This window comes from Pollachius pollachius (assembly GCF_949987615.1).
Source record: "Pollachius pollachius genome assembly, chromosome: 15".
Classification (NCBI taxonomy): Eukaryota; Metazoa; Chordata; class Actinopteri; order Gadiformes; family Gadidae; genus Pollachius; species Pollachius pollachius.
Genome location: NC_136948.1, coordinates 17,826,346 through 17,840,724, shown reverse-complemented (window position 1 = coordinate 17,840,724; position 14,379 = coordinate 17,826,346). Strand labels below are relative to the sequence as shown.

General features: G+C 47.1%; 1 protein-coding gene across 2 annotated transcripts in view; it reads left to right on the top strand.

Moving 5' to 3' along the window:
- Positions 1-14,379, top strand: part of LOC307087159 (CAP-Gly domain-containing linker protein 4) — a 37,929-nt gene that overhangs the window by 3,199 nt on the left and 20,351 nt on the right. For both annotated transcript variants that reach the window (XM_079752630.1, XM_079752629.1), the window contains exons 3-9: positions 108-247; positions 1,340-1,433; positions 1,789-1,950; positions 3,265-3,383; positions 9,386-9,631; positions 11,199-11,334; positions 11,489-11,620. In XM_079752630.1, coding sequence (XP_079608756.1) covers positions 108-247; positions 1,340-1,433; positions 1,789-1,950; positions 3,265-3,383; positions 9,386-9,631; positions 11,199-11,334; positions 11,489-11,620 — 1,029 coding nt within the window. The remainder of the gene's footprint in view (positions 1-107; positions 248-1,339; positions 1,434-1,788; positions 1,951-3,264; positions 3,384-9,385; positions 9,632-11,198; positions 11,335-11,488; positions 11,621-14,379) is intronic.

The following is a 14,379-nucleotide window of genomic DNA, read 5'->3' as shown; positions in this document are numbered from 1 at the left end:
TGTTTAGTAACAATTGGAAGCCAGGAGATGTTCCCTCCCCCACAGCCACACCGGGACGTGCTGCACTAACCCAATCCCTGCTGTCTCCCTCTCTCTCCACCTCTCAGAGTTCTCCTTCTTCGACCCCAGCGACCATCAGTGCAGGGAGATTCTGCTGGACCCCAACACGACCGTACCTGAACTCTTTGCAGTCCTCCGACAATGGGTACCCCAAGTCCAGAAGAACGTCGACCTCATCGGCAGTGAGGTGAACCCGCCACCCCATGCATACATTCAGCTCCCGAACTCTCCTGTCTTTTGCCCCTTTTCCACCGACAGTACCAGCTGAACTCGCCACGACTTAGCGTGGCACGACTTGGTTAGGTTCCAGACAAGTCGTGTTTCCATCTAGAAAAGTACCTCTTCAACGTGGGCGGGTCGTCATAGCACGCATGCGCAAAACTGCGACTCATACGCGACCACGCGACACATCAACAGACAGGGTTTCGCACAGGAGCGTCTGCACCTCTTGTCACGGTCCACGGCGTGTTCTTGCGCGCTGATCCTGCCATATTCAATAATCAATCACTATTTTTGACTGAACGCAGATGCTAGTATTTAAAGATGCCGGCTCCGTCAGGCTCCGATGTCGCGCTCATCATTATTCGTCCAGTGGCGTCACCAATAGCAGCCTGTTTACGTCACACAAAAGTATTCGATCAGCTCTCTTGGAATTTCGACGGAGGTGAGACTAAAACAGTACCACGTACCACATTTTGGCGATCAAAACGCAAAAAAAGGCGAGGCAGAGTCGAGGCGAGTTCAGCTGGTACTGTCGATGGAAAAGGTGCATTTGTGTCTCATGGCCCTGTAGGGTAAACTGCTTATTTGTAGTCCTCCACTCCCAAGTCATAAAAGAACATAGGAGCTCACCAACTGCATTGCAGACTAGTAAACAATACACCTGTGCAGGCCTAATCTGCGTCATGGGATGTTCAGAAATATAGTACAACTAAAAGTCCAACTTCATTATTTGAGGGTTCAATTTCAGCACACAGTGCTACAAGGCATGTTGCTCTATTATTTATGGTACAAAGTAAGTTCGACGAATAAGTCATGCCCTACTACCAGAACATAACAACCAAAGTTTGCCCAAACACTGGCGGTGTTAAAAGTAAAGTTTAATGCATTTCAACCCAGCACACTGTTTTGGGCCGGTATCTGCATTGCAGTGAAATGCTGCAGTCAAACAAAGCACCTGTCTCCTTCAGACTTTACCCAACGTCTTCCCTTCTGGGGGGATCTAAACCATGTCCTTTTATCCTCCGTTCTTCGCTTTGCATGCGTTGCGGAACCACAGATTCTGAAGAGAGGCTGCGGAGTGAATGACCGCGACGGGCTGACAGATATGAGTCTGTTGCACTACTGCTGCAAGGCTGGAGCCCCGGGCATCGGTAGGTAGGCCAATAGGCTGTTGTTCCTGCACGGGTTTGACCTCACGTCAAAGGACTCTGATCTTTAGTTGTTTGCATTTAAACTTTATTTAAAGTTCACATTCCATTTTCATATCGATGCATTTATATGCATTACTTTATAATTATTGAATTATTACTATTTTTGAGAGTTGTTACCCCTTCCTGTGTTATTTGAAGGCAGTGACAGCTAGAGAGATGGAAGGGAACAAAAAAAATCAAATCACTAGATGGGTCAAAGCAGATGCACATCTGTCCATCTCCCCCACCCTACCCCACCCTGCCCTGCCCCACCCTACCCTCCCCATCACTCACACACATCCTAATCCTCCTCCAGGCGACGCCGACACGGCCGCCAGCTTCGCCCGCCATCTGCTGGCCCTGGGCGGCCAACCCAACCTCCGCTCGCGCTGGACCAACATGCGGGCCCTGCACTACGCCGCTTACTTCGACGTGCCGCAGCTCATCAGGGTGGTGCTGCAGGCCTCCCAGCCCGGGGGTACGAGCCTGGAGAGCCTTGGGAGGCGGGGGGGGGGGCGGGTCGTGTCTGGTGGTGCCAGCATGGGACTGAAGAGCTTTTGTTCTCCAACCGTCAAGCACCAGTGACTCAAATATAATAACAATGAGGGTTTTTATACTAATTGGGAGATTTACTTTACTTTCTTATATTATCTTATTTATGATGAAATGTGTTCTCATTATTATTGTTACAATGATAAATTGTATTTGCATAATGATTTTAACAACACGTTTAGAAGTAAAAAAAAATCCTACCTTTGATATGTAAATTCAGCTTTACGTTCAACAGTTTAACACCTTAATACGATCCGTCAGCCTGACAGCTGACAGCAACAGCCGGGGCAAAATGTGCAGCGTAGAGTCTGCTAATGGAGTGCTATTAGCGTGGAGAGACGTGTAGCAGCCCGCGGTTGAGTTAGGCCACGTCAGCGATCCGTCAACACTGGCGTGCACACAGTGCACGGTGAACCTCCGATTCCAAAGCGCTGTTTTTTTTTTGTTGTATCTTCTCTAACGTCACCTGAAGGAATGAGCACAGCTCTCATGGACGTCGCTTAGTGATTGACTCGCGGCTTTAAGATTCTCTTCAGCCACCTGCCACTGTCCGCGGTTCACTTAGCGACAAGCTCAGGCATCAGGCGCAACTTCTACCCCGAGGTGCGTTGGGGGGATGTTGGGTATAATTGAGACCCATGGAAATGAGGTAGAAATCAGTGACACGGGCGTTAAATATGTGTGACCGGTGGGGGATTGGGGGGAGGGGCGGCGGCGAGACGATTGAGAGCTCATCCTTTCTCGGTCACACGTAGAATGAGGCTGATATACCGCGATAAGTTTTAAGCGCTTTATGCAAAGATGATTCCCTGTGCTGACTTTCCGGGGTGAGGTGCAGATAAGTAGGAGAGGGGGAAGTGGGATAACGCGGCAGGTTTCGGTGGCTGTCTGTCAGAGAGGCGGGGGGGGGACTCGGGTGGGCTGTACGGCTGCATATCATCAAGCAGGATGGCGCATAAGAAGGGTTTTGTGTTTTTGTGGAAGAAGGTTTACTCTTTGTGTGTGATGCCAATTTGCCACGGGGTTTGAAAATCCCATCTCAGGATGTGTTGCGACCAGGTCCAAGTCAGGTGACGTAGCAAAGTGGAAGCCAAACAGACTCCCATTGTGCAGTGCGCTGCCCATGTGTCCACCAAAAAGTGTGGAAGTACACCTCAGCTTACATTCAGTGTTTGATAAGACCATTGGACGTATTCCCATCTCATGCTCATCTAATGTTTCTTTCTTTCTATGTCTATAGACGTGGATGCGACTTGCAGTGACTTTGACTTTGGGACGGCCCTACATATCGCTGCATCCAATCTATGCACCTCGGCTGTTAGATGCCTCTTGGAGCTGGGAGCAAACCCTGCTTTCAAAGTATGACATGCACGCTCACACACACACACACACACACGCACGTGAGCATGCTCGTTGCACGGATACACGCACACGCATGCACGCAGACGCGCATGCAGACACACACACACACACACACACACACACACACACACACACACACACACAGATGCAGTCACTCAATCACGCACACACGCACACAGTCACGCACGTACGCACGCAGAGAAAATATATGAATTAGATTTCAGTCTGGTTACACTCTTCAAACTAAATTTAAAGCCATGGCCTGCTGTCAACCCACACAGAGAAAACCCCTTAACTATAATTATATTCTCCATCGACCCTCTCGCAGATTGTTTGTCCCCGGGTTGTTATTTGTCAATTTTGTCAGTCAGGGAGTCCACCGCATGTATTACAAATCGCTCTTCTCGCCCACACTCAGAGCAAAGTGGAAAGAAGAAATATCCACAGTCCATTGGCCTCTCGAGGTCCTGGAACTTGCTCTGGACAGCAATCAAATCTGTGATGCAGTTCCAAGCCCATAATTACAAAAGGGGAGAGCTTTGGGGACAAAACCACAAGAGGGGAACTTGCTACTTTCCTGTCGATGCCAGTGATTTTTGTTTTGCTATTTTTGCAGTTGAACATCTTGGTCCCTCCCCGTGGTTGTAACACATGAGCTTGTCTGCTAGAAGCTGTATTCTGACATTGTGGGCCACATATACTGCATATTAACAAGACTTTAACAAGACTTCATATTAACAAGATTTCTAATGACATCATGTTGGGTTAACGACTGGTGGCCTATTTGCAGTATAGCCCGTGTTAATCAAACTAAAGTTTCCCAGTACTAAGTCAGATTTTGTTAACGGTAAGCAATTATTATGATATAATCCATTTATGTGCATTAATAGAAATAGACTCTTGATGCGTTCATTGACGCTTCGTAAAATGCTTCTTAGTTTCTGCTGCTCCTGCAGAATTGCCATCATTAAAACAAATCACTCTTGGGCTCATAAACTCAAAATCCGACCTCATATAGAGTCCTTATCAGACGCTCAGACGCCTCTGTCATTACCACAGCCCCGGCTCTGGTAGTCATTCCATGGTATCTGTGGAGACTGCACTCTCTTTGTCAGCACAACAAGGGGAAGATTGATGTATTTTGTCTTTATCTATCCCCCATGCAAAAGAGTTTGATGAACGATAAAATAAATTGTCCTGTTGATATAAGAAAGGCCTATGTGGGATACGTAAAAGTGAACTTTTAGAAAGGGTGAACTTTCCGTATCGCTCACCACTGCAAGGGCATGCTGTCGTCTTGACAGCCAGTGATCGAGGTGCACCGCGCACGGCCTGAACAGCAGAAGATACGACCGCGGCTATCTGCTCCCATTACTTATGAACCTGTCACAAAGAAAATGGAAAAAAAAAAAACGGAACATGCAAATATTATTCCGAGCAAAGTTGGCGCCATTAAATTGCTGCAATTTGCCTGTGAAAAAACTTGACACGGTTGAGTGGCTCGAGATTATTCCGCTGGTTTTTACTCCTTAAGTAGTTAAGAGAATGTTCCCATAGGATCTGAAGATTTCCAGAACACTACCCGGTCCATATCAAACTAGCCAGGCGGGGGGCGGGGGGAAATAGGGTTTATTGAGACACTTCCCTATCATGGATGGGCTGTTGCTGTGGCGGATCCATACAGAGGTGAATATTCGCACCAGAGTTACTACTTGGCAAGCTCCTGTCTCCTGTTTGCTTTTCTTTCTACCAGACATATGGCTTTTTAATGTCTTAACATCACAATCCTCCCTTGATAGCCCATGTCACCTCGCTCCTCTCAAGATGTGTCTTTTCTGAGGCTTGTTAAATCTTTTGTTTTTATTTCTAAACTCTTAACAGTTAGATAGCCCCGTCTATGCCCCCCCCCCCACATTAAATCCGTCTCACCGCTCCAGTTCCATTTGGATAGCCACATCTTACCTCCCCTAGTAAAATTCCCCAGGCATTCCCTGCGTGGCCCTCCCTCATCCTTTTATATACAACATTTAAAGGAAAATGGGCATGTGATGAAATTGTATTGATTTGACTGGGGCATTTTGTGATTGCAACCCACACAAAAGCAAAAACAATACTGCGGTGGTTCAACTTCACACCCAGGGTTTAAATTCACATATTCAGAATGTGCCCTTTTTTACTGTGTGTTTCATTTGCAAAACATGTACCTTTTTGGGGAATTTGCAAGGCCGCATAGGGTGTTCAGAGTTGGTAGACGGCATTATAAAACACTGTTTTGAATACAAATGTCCCAGACGTGCCCTTTCGGTGAGGGCTCACGCACAGAGGAAGGCTTTGTGCTTTACCGCTTCAAATTTCAAAAGGCTCGCTTGACAGCATCGCTGTGAATCTCCACTTCAGGATTGACATTTGCCTTCAATACAAGGTACAACACATCCCTGGTTGCAACCAATACACAGAGAACATCGCTTTCAATTCCAGTCAGGGAAACGAAACTTCCTTTTCTGATGATCCAATGTAGCTACAATCCATCATTCCCCGACAAAACATTCAAAACATTCATTGTTTTGTGGTTTTATTTTATTTCTATGGCTTTGATGGCTTTGCCAAAAAGCATTGGCTCTCCATTCGATTGCTGAGTAATGTGCTGTGTGCTGATTCCCCTCCACTGGAGGTCACTAAAGCACCATCCAGCGTGCGCCGATCCGTCCTCAGCTGAGAGGCTGGGATGGCGCGGGGGATGTCTGCCTCCTCCGCCGCCCCCTCTCGCTGTACTGATGTGTGCAGAGACGTGGCCGAGGCGTGGGCCCCGTGTCGATCGGGTTTACATGGAAGTGACATGCTGTTCTCTGAACCCTGTATTTGGATACTCCTCGTCAGGGAGATGCATGTTTGTTCCTCATCACTGTCAGCCCTCATCACTGTTGAGAAGGGCAAATAAAGAGGGGGGCGAAAAAAAGAGAAAGTTCCATCTGGTTAGTTCCCTGGGTGTGTATTGATTCCGTGCCACCAGCATAAGCCAGGGTGATCCCGGGGATCTGTGACAGTTTGGTTTATCGCTCTGCCAACGTTCACGCTGAGAATATGCTCCCGACACATTCGCTGTACCGCCGTCGATGGCGAGGCACACCCGGCTCCTTGGAAAGGAGTAGGCAGTTTTTTCGGGTGTTTTTGCTGGCGCACTCAATGATGACTGTGGAGCCTCCGTGACCTTCGCGTCAACTGTATCTCGTTGTGCGCTCGCGTCTACCAAGCACTCTCCCCGGACAGTGGTTTTATGAACGGGGGTGTGTGTGCATTAGCTTATACGTCAGTATGATTTGGATAGGAGCATAAACCACAGTCAGACAGATGACCTCAAAGCGCTAATAAAATGATTATGCTGTGGGAACAACTACACGGATCAATCTTCATGACACGTCCTGTAATGAAAAGGGTGTATCCTGGTTGTTATCTTGTTTTCTGAGGTTTTTAATGCAAAACCCCTGTTTCACTGCCTCCAGCAAGCAGACGAAGACGAGAGAGAAGGGGAAAACAGGTGGCTGAAATAACGAGCCTTGCTTCGACCAGAATTGTGCCTTTGTCACCAGTGACCACTCAATCACACGGCCTGCCTTCCCTCCCATACCTTAAATATACCATCTGCAAGTTTGCAACTTTGTAAAGTGTGGCAGGGACGGTTTCATCGTCCTTTTTAAAAGCCTATGAACTGCTCCGGAGTTACGCTTTCCACCCCACAATACCAAATTTCTTGCTTGTAAAAAAAATGCTTATGGTTGGCAAAAAAGAAAAGTATAATACTTGTCCCAAGAGCCAGGAATTTCAATTTGGGATCTCTCTCCGGCTTCAAAGTAAAGGTCATACTTGGCCTGGGTTTTGATCTTATAATGGTCTTTCCTTTTGTAGTGCAAAATGTGGTTATAAAACACCAAGACGAGCTTGGAAGGGATAAGATGTTTCGTAAGATGGACATTTGGTAATTTGGATTCCAATTAAAAATGTATGTACAGTACTGCTAAAATAAAGGCAACTTTGTAAATTTCAGTCAAGCTAATTAGCTGTAGCTAATTAATAGCCTGTTAAATGACTGTGTACCTTGCCAGCTGGGCTAGCAACCAACTGTGTTGAGAAAAGTTGTTTCACTTCTTTTAATTTTTTCTACACTTTACATTCAGTATACAAATCTGCATTCTGCAGTTTGTATAGTTGGGTGTACATTGTAGGTAATGTGTGTCTTGAATTTTGTTAATTTATTCAAGAAAATGTGTGTCTTATTTTTTTGGCTGTTACTTTAATTATAGGAACGGCTTAGGGAACAAACAGACCTTTTTCTATTCAGTATTCTTTTCAGCCACATACTTTACTTTTGTTGGAAGACTCAGTGAATCCTGCCTCTCAGGGCTTTGATGCAACATTGAGCCATAGATGGACATTGGCTTGAGACTCGTTCTTCCAATGCTGGGTGCACCTCAATTACAGGATCTACGTTGGACTTGAAAAGTGTTCATTGAAGTGTTCAGTGCAAACATTTTATGAAAACACACAATGGAAACACAGGCATACTCATTGGCCCAAGGTTTTCAGAAAACCACAGGCGTGGTGTAATTGGATTGAGATGACAATGAAGTACTCCTTTCATGAAGGCCGCTGCAGTTCTTTCTTCATTTACTCTTTACCTTTAATTCTTTGTATTCATTTTGACCTACTAGGGTCTAAAGAGGGATGATGGAATGATGATATTCCATTGGTAATCGTTCTTGCTCTCCTTCTGTCTCCCTCTATCTCCCTATCTCTCTCCTTATGACTCTCCCTCTATGCCTAGCTCTCTCTTACTCTTGTGCTTGATTTCTGTATCTCTCTGTCCCTGTCCTGCTGTTTCTACTGTTCACTCTCTCTATCCCTCTGTCTCTCCCCCCACCTCCCTCTGTCTCACACTTTCTCCTGCCCAGTGTCTGCATCTCTCTCCTGCTCTCTGTATCTCTCTCTCTCCTGCCAGCTCTCTGTATCCCTCTAAATCTGCATCTACTGCTGACTCTCTCTTTTTCCTGTCACGCCTCTGCATCTCATCTTCTGCCTGATTCTCAGACTCCTTCTCAACTCTCACTTGACAGCACCTCCTCCATACCACAAGACATCTGTGTGCGTGTAAATGTGTGTGTGGACAGTTTGGCAAGAAGGAATGAAATGCAAGACATATTCTTTGCCATTTAAAAAATAATAGCCCCCCCCCACATTATATATTCTTATGTAGTCCTCTGTCTCAGTCAGAGCAATTGACAAAAATATATGTTTGTGGCACACAAAGACCCCACCCTCCTTCTCCTCTCTTAACTCGTCATCTCATCTGGTTTACACCTGGCAAGCATGTCCTGCGTGTTGTCTTAGTAACTCATTTTGCTTTTACAAAGACCTTCGTTCTTTTTACTTTAAAAACTGGAGGAGAGCTAAGATGCCAGGCAACATGTGAGCAGGGTTATGCATAGTGTTAATAAGTTCAGTGGAGTGGTGGCCGGCGGTTCTTAGATGAATACCATTATGCACTCCCCTCTCACTTTGAATATGCCCCATATCCCCCCATTATGTATTTCCAGCTGTTTTTATTAGCAAGTCACCAGAGACACATAATATGATATTAACAATCTCTCTCTCCCTCTCCCTCTCTCCCTCCCTCCCTCCCTCCCTCCTTCCCTCTCCCTCCCTCCCTCCCTCCCTCCCCCTCCCTCCCTCCCTCCCTCCCCCTCCCTCCCTCCCTCTCTCCCTCCCTCCCTCTCCCTCTCTCCCTCCCTCCCTCTCCCTCTCTCCCTCCCTCCCTCTCTCTCTCTCCCTCCCTCCTTCCCTCTCCCTCCCTCCCTCCCTCCCTCCCCCTCCCTCCCTCCCTCTCTCCCTCCCTCCCTCTCCCTCTCTCCCTCCCTCCCTCCCTCCCTCCCTCTCCCTCTCTCCCTCCCTCCCTCTCCCCCTCCTCTCTCTCCCTCCCTCTCCCCCTCCCTCCCTCTCCCCGTTAGAACGAGAAGGGCCAGCGCCCGGCGGACGTGGTGCCTGACCCCCTCAACATGCCCCTGGAGATGGCAGACGCAGCCGGCGTGGCCAAGGAGCTCCACACCCTCCTGAGGGAGACCCTGCCTCGCATCTGCTCCCCCGTGCACCTCGGCCCGCCCTCCCCGCCGCCGGCCCTCTCAGAGAGGGCCCGCGCCCAGCTCAGCACCCTGGGGGTCCGCCTGGGGGACCGCGTGGTGATCGCCGGGCAGAAGGTGGGGGCTGCGGTGTGGACGGAGGTGGTGGTCTGTTGCCTGGTTTCCGGCTCCCTGAGTCCCGGCCTCTTCTATTTTAAATAAGGTTCTGTTATTCAAGGCGCGGTGGGTGATGCTCGAGGGGTGCTCGACGCGGCAGGATTTTTTTGGGCCAATTAACGGCTCGTAAAATACGCTGGTGGAACCCTTGTGGCCATAGTGAGCTGCATGAAAACGGCTTTTGTTTTAAGTCGGCTTCAAAGTTTTTTTGATTTTTTTTTACGTCTCTGGAGACTGCTATTGAAGCTGTTTGGAGAAGAATCCAGAAATATCTCCTCCCATTTCAGCAATAGAAATGTCCAGAACATCTCGGGCATAACAGATTGAATTATGAAGTGAAACAATGTAGAAATCCAGGATGATTATCCGGCTTTGTTGTCAGGCTGGCAACTTGGTCACCGACGTGTTTTGAGTCGTTTCTAATGAAAATATGTGCCATGTATGAGAAAGTAATCACTTACTTTATTGTCGCAATCCATCTCAATCGGCAGACCGCAGAGAATGGTCGATAGCGGCTCAAATCTGTTACTGTCAAGCCGTGATATATATACACCATTATACTGGCCCCCGTATTATCATCTTAGGCCTCTTTCATACAGTAACGGATCGCTCCACAAATCTGCTGTGACCATCTGCAATTGCGTTTTGTTGCATCAACAGTACTTGTAGAAGGGGAATAATGGGCGATGTGAAAACATGTAGCGTGTCAAGCTAACCTCTATTGACGTAGCCGCGGCAGTATGCTAATCGAAGGTGCATGGCTGATCCACATGGTGGCATTCAAGACTTATACACTGCAATGTGCTCTTGTTCTGCTGACAACCACTCACACAAAGACAAACTCACACAAACAAACGTGCTTATACACACGCACACACACACTGCTATAGGTAGTAATGGACAGATAAACAAAATACCTACTCTGTGCTAGTTTGGTTGTTGCCTCTGAGAGAATAAGACCTTAATGAATTCTTATGCCACACTGGGAGTGAAATAGGCGGGTGGCGAATTCTGCAGATTGGATAATCAAAACCTTATTATCTCTCCTGTGCTCTCTGGTGCAGGCCCACACTCTGATAACTATTCTCCTTTTAATTATGTCTGTCGGCTGTTGCTCTTCTAAACATGGACGCTGAACATGGTTGAGATGCTGATGGGGAGGCAGTGGGTGTCAGGAGTGGGTGGGGCCCTATTGCGATTATTCCCAACATGCATTCAATTTGAGATCTGATGCCTGCTGGACTGGGCCTCAAGGAAGCACACAAACACATGTAATGGAAGGTGATCAGGCACCGCGTGTTGGACCCTCTGTCCGCCCACCGCAGTCCCCTGATTACCATGCTATTGGTCGACTTTGGAATGGTGAGAAAGTGTTTAACAATGATTGACCTCTACCATCACCTTTGTGTGTGTGTGTGTGTGTGTGTGTGTGTGTGTGTGTGTGTGTGTGTGTGTGTGTGTGTGTGTGTGTGTGTGTGTGTGTGTGTGTGTGTGCGCGTGTGTGTGTGTGCGCGCGCGCGCGCATCAGGTGGGCATCTTGCGGTTCTGCGGCAGCACCGAGTTCTCGGGGGGCCTGTGGGCGGGGGTAGAGCTAGAGCTGGCGGAGGGAAAGAACGACGGCTCGGTGGCGGGGGTGCAGTACTTCACATGTCAAAACAAACACGGTGCGTACACGCTGCAACCCCCCCCGTTCCCCAGAGAGTTCCGGAACAGCCCCTCCGTTCGGTTCTTCGCTTGCCTGTTTATGTTTAAGCTGCTGTAGCTCTAACTGCTTTATCTCCATTTTCTCCTTTTAATTTCTGTAGCTTCTTGTTTCAGGTATTTTCGCTCCCCTGTCTAAGATCAGCAAGCGCTCGGAGCGACGTCGGAGCCACACCCCTAGGGCAACTCTACCCCCGAGACCCCCGCGCCGCCTCGACCTCTCCCGGGTCACCTCCAAGGTCAACACAGGTATGAAACAGGAAGGGCAACGCAAGCCATGACAGTCATACACACACCTGTGTGGATTATGAAGCACTCCTACCGTACACAACTAGTGTTCACTGGATTCCTAATGTTGTGGTCCGTATCGGTCCACTGAAATCCACCTCGGCCCCGAGGAAGTACTTTTATGGAGTCAGGCCTGTGATTTGTCGATCCATGACGTGGTCATCGACTAATTGAGGAATAATTTGTGGGTTATTTGATTCAATTCTTGAAGAGCTGACATAATTACTGAACACTTACAACTGGACTAATTATATTATGTACATTTTTTTCTAAATGTTTAATCCAAAAGTGAAAGAATAAATAACACAATTAAAGTCCACTGAAGGGGCTGTTGCCTGGATGTTTTCTCTTTAAAATAACTAATTTAGAAACCTAATTGGATACTATAGTTACAGTTGACTGCAAACACGCAAATGGATGGATTTATTAATTTTGTATTCATTTTAATTGCCAATTGATTTCACAACAACATTATGCGTTGGAAAAGATGGGGTCTCTTAAAAAAACTTTGTTTGTATAACTTCAGCTTTTTAAAGTCTTTCTACTGGGCAGGCTCTATGTCTTAATCAAGGTACTTTTGTGAATGAAGCCATATTTTTTCTGCCAGATCGATTATTTTCCCTCTAGGAATGGCTGTACTGAGAAAGATGACGTTATAGTGTCTGGCAAAAGGTTTACTGTTTTAAAAAAAACCAATAATGTGAACATAAGTTGCTTCCTACATTTTATAACTAACTTGCATAACACAGGCGTTAACCAGCAAATAGAGGAAACAACATTTGTTGTAGACTATGGCTTAACAACAGTGCTTTCTGAGCTAATAAACGTGTAGTTGGGACAAAAGGTGTATGTAAAGGGGACAAGCACAACAGTAATTCAAACTTATTGCCTTCAACAAGAATCGTGTCACATACTGTATTTACCGGTGCCGGGATTGGTTTTGAGCCAGGGCCAATAAGGGTTTGTTTTGGGAAGGTTATTTTCCCTGAGTTAGGGTTTATCGCATCCCACTGTCCCCCAAGCGCTGGATTCACGGGATCACAATACAATAATGTGTTATTAGATACCACACATCTTGGAAAACGCCAAAACAACACTGCCCTCACTCCTGCAAGCATCGCCATTACCATTTAATGGCGACTGTAATTCCATTAAAATGGCCAAATCCTTCCCAAATGTCGTTGAGTGCAAGGGAAATAACTCAGGACTAAGCATGCATAATTCTATTGGTATTACGGACGTTTCCGCCGAGCCCACAACGTTTCTCTGAGTATTGTCTCACTCGCCAATGCGGATTAAAGGGCTGCTCTGTAGCCAGTAGACCTTTGTATTAAAAACAAGTCAGGATCCGTCCCCTTGCTGTGGTCACTGGAACACATCAGTACAATGTACCGAGACTTTTCACCTTTGCCGTAAAGAGCTTTGGTGAGCCAACAGCGGGACGGAAAGCCAATAAACAAACCACAGCGCATGCATCCGGCCTTCCCTACCAGACTCACATTTTCTGGAAGAACAACAGCGTGCTCCGCAAAGGTGAGTAATCCCGCTAGAGCACGGTGGTATGTGCTGTGTAGTAGCAACAGGGTGGCTCATGGACTGGTTTTTAATGTGTTGCCCTGCTAGAGTGGGAGTCTACTTCACACAGGGCCAAGGGTCTATCTGCTGCTCACTGGAGTTCATTGTCGCTTCTGGTCATTTCCTCGGGGATGTGAGCATTAAGAAAACATTACAACGAATTACACTGCCCTTATCCCTCAAAACCAAATCCTTTCCAAAACGTCTCCCAAGGGATTTAAATCTTTGTAGAGATCGACTTGCGGCTGTCTGGGACACCAGCCACCCTTGCAAGCACTAATAGAAATGGCACTGAGCACTTCTGGATTCCCTCACTATTCTTGGGGTAATTTACGGGAAATGACGGTGTCAGTGTGTCAGTGGGCACTGGGCCCCATTCTTACCATAGTACATTACCACTCACTTGGTATACTATTTCAGACACCTCTCCTCCCCCCTCATTTTGCCTCTTAAAACAATGGCATTTTAATGTGTACCAGAAAATGACAGCTTGTGGTTTTACAGCAGTAACTAGTGCATAATTATTGACAAGTATTCTGAGGTTTTACGTGTCAATAGAACCCAATTGCGGTGTTGCTGTAAAGGCTGTTTAAGTGGCCGCAATCATCATCCACGCAGGGACCGAAGTCTGACAGCTCGTATAAAATCCCGGGGGCTGCAGTGCCGAGTCATGGATTCAACTGATGGCCTCATTTGTGTAAAGAAAAGTCGTCCTCAAGTCTCATAACCTGTGTGAGGCGTGTCACTTCACGGTCAGATTTATCGATCCCAGGGCCCGTATAAATCTTCATGGAATCCTTGTGGAATCCAGAAGAGGCTTCTGAACTGGCGCCAAACTGCAAAATATATGGCTTTTCCACTGACAAGGCCGCGGTTTCACAGTTCCTCGGGACATCCACATCAACAACTTTTGACTGATCGTCCACTCGAAATAGATTCCAACACACCTGAGTTCATTCCAAGGGAACCTGTTTTGCTGAGTCTTTATAGCCATCGCGCCCTCTAGTCTATTTAACTCTATTGTGGGGTCGCTATATTCAGTGCTTTTTGAGAGGGGGGCCTATTGATCTGGACGTGACTTGAATAGTGGACCTCATAGTGGCCTCTGGATTGCCGTGATTCATAGTCCAATTAAGTAGGGTTTA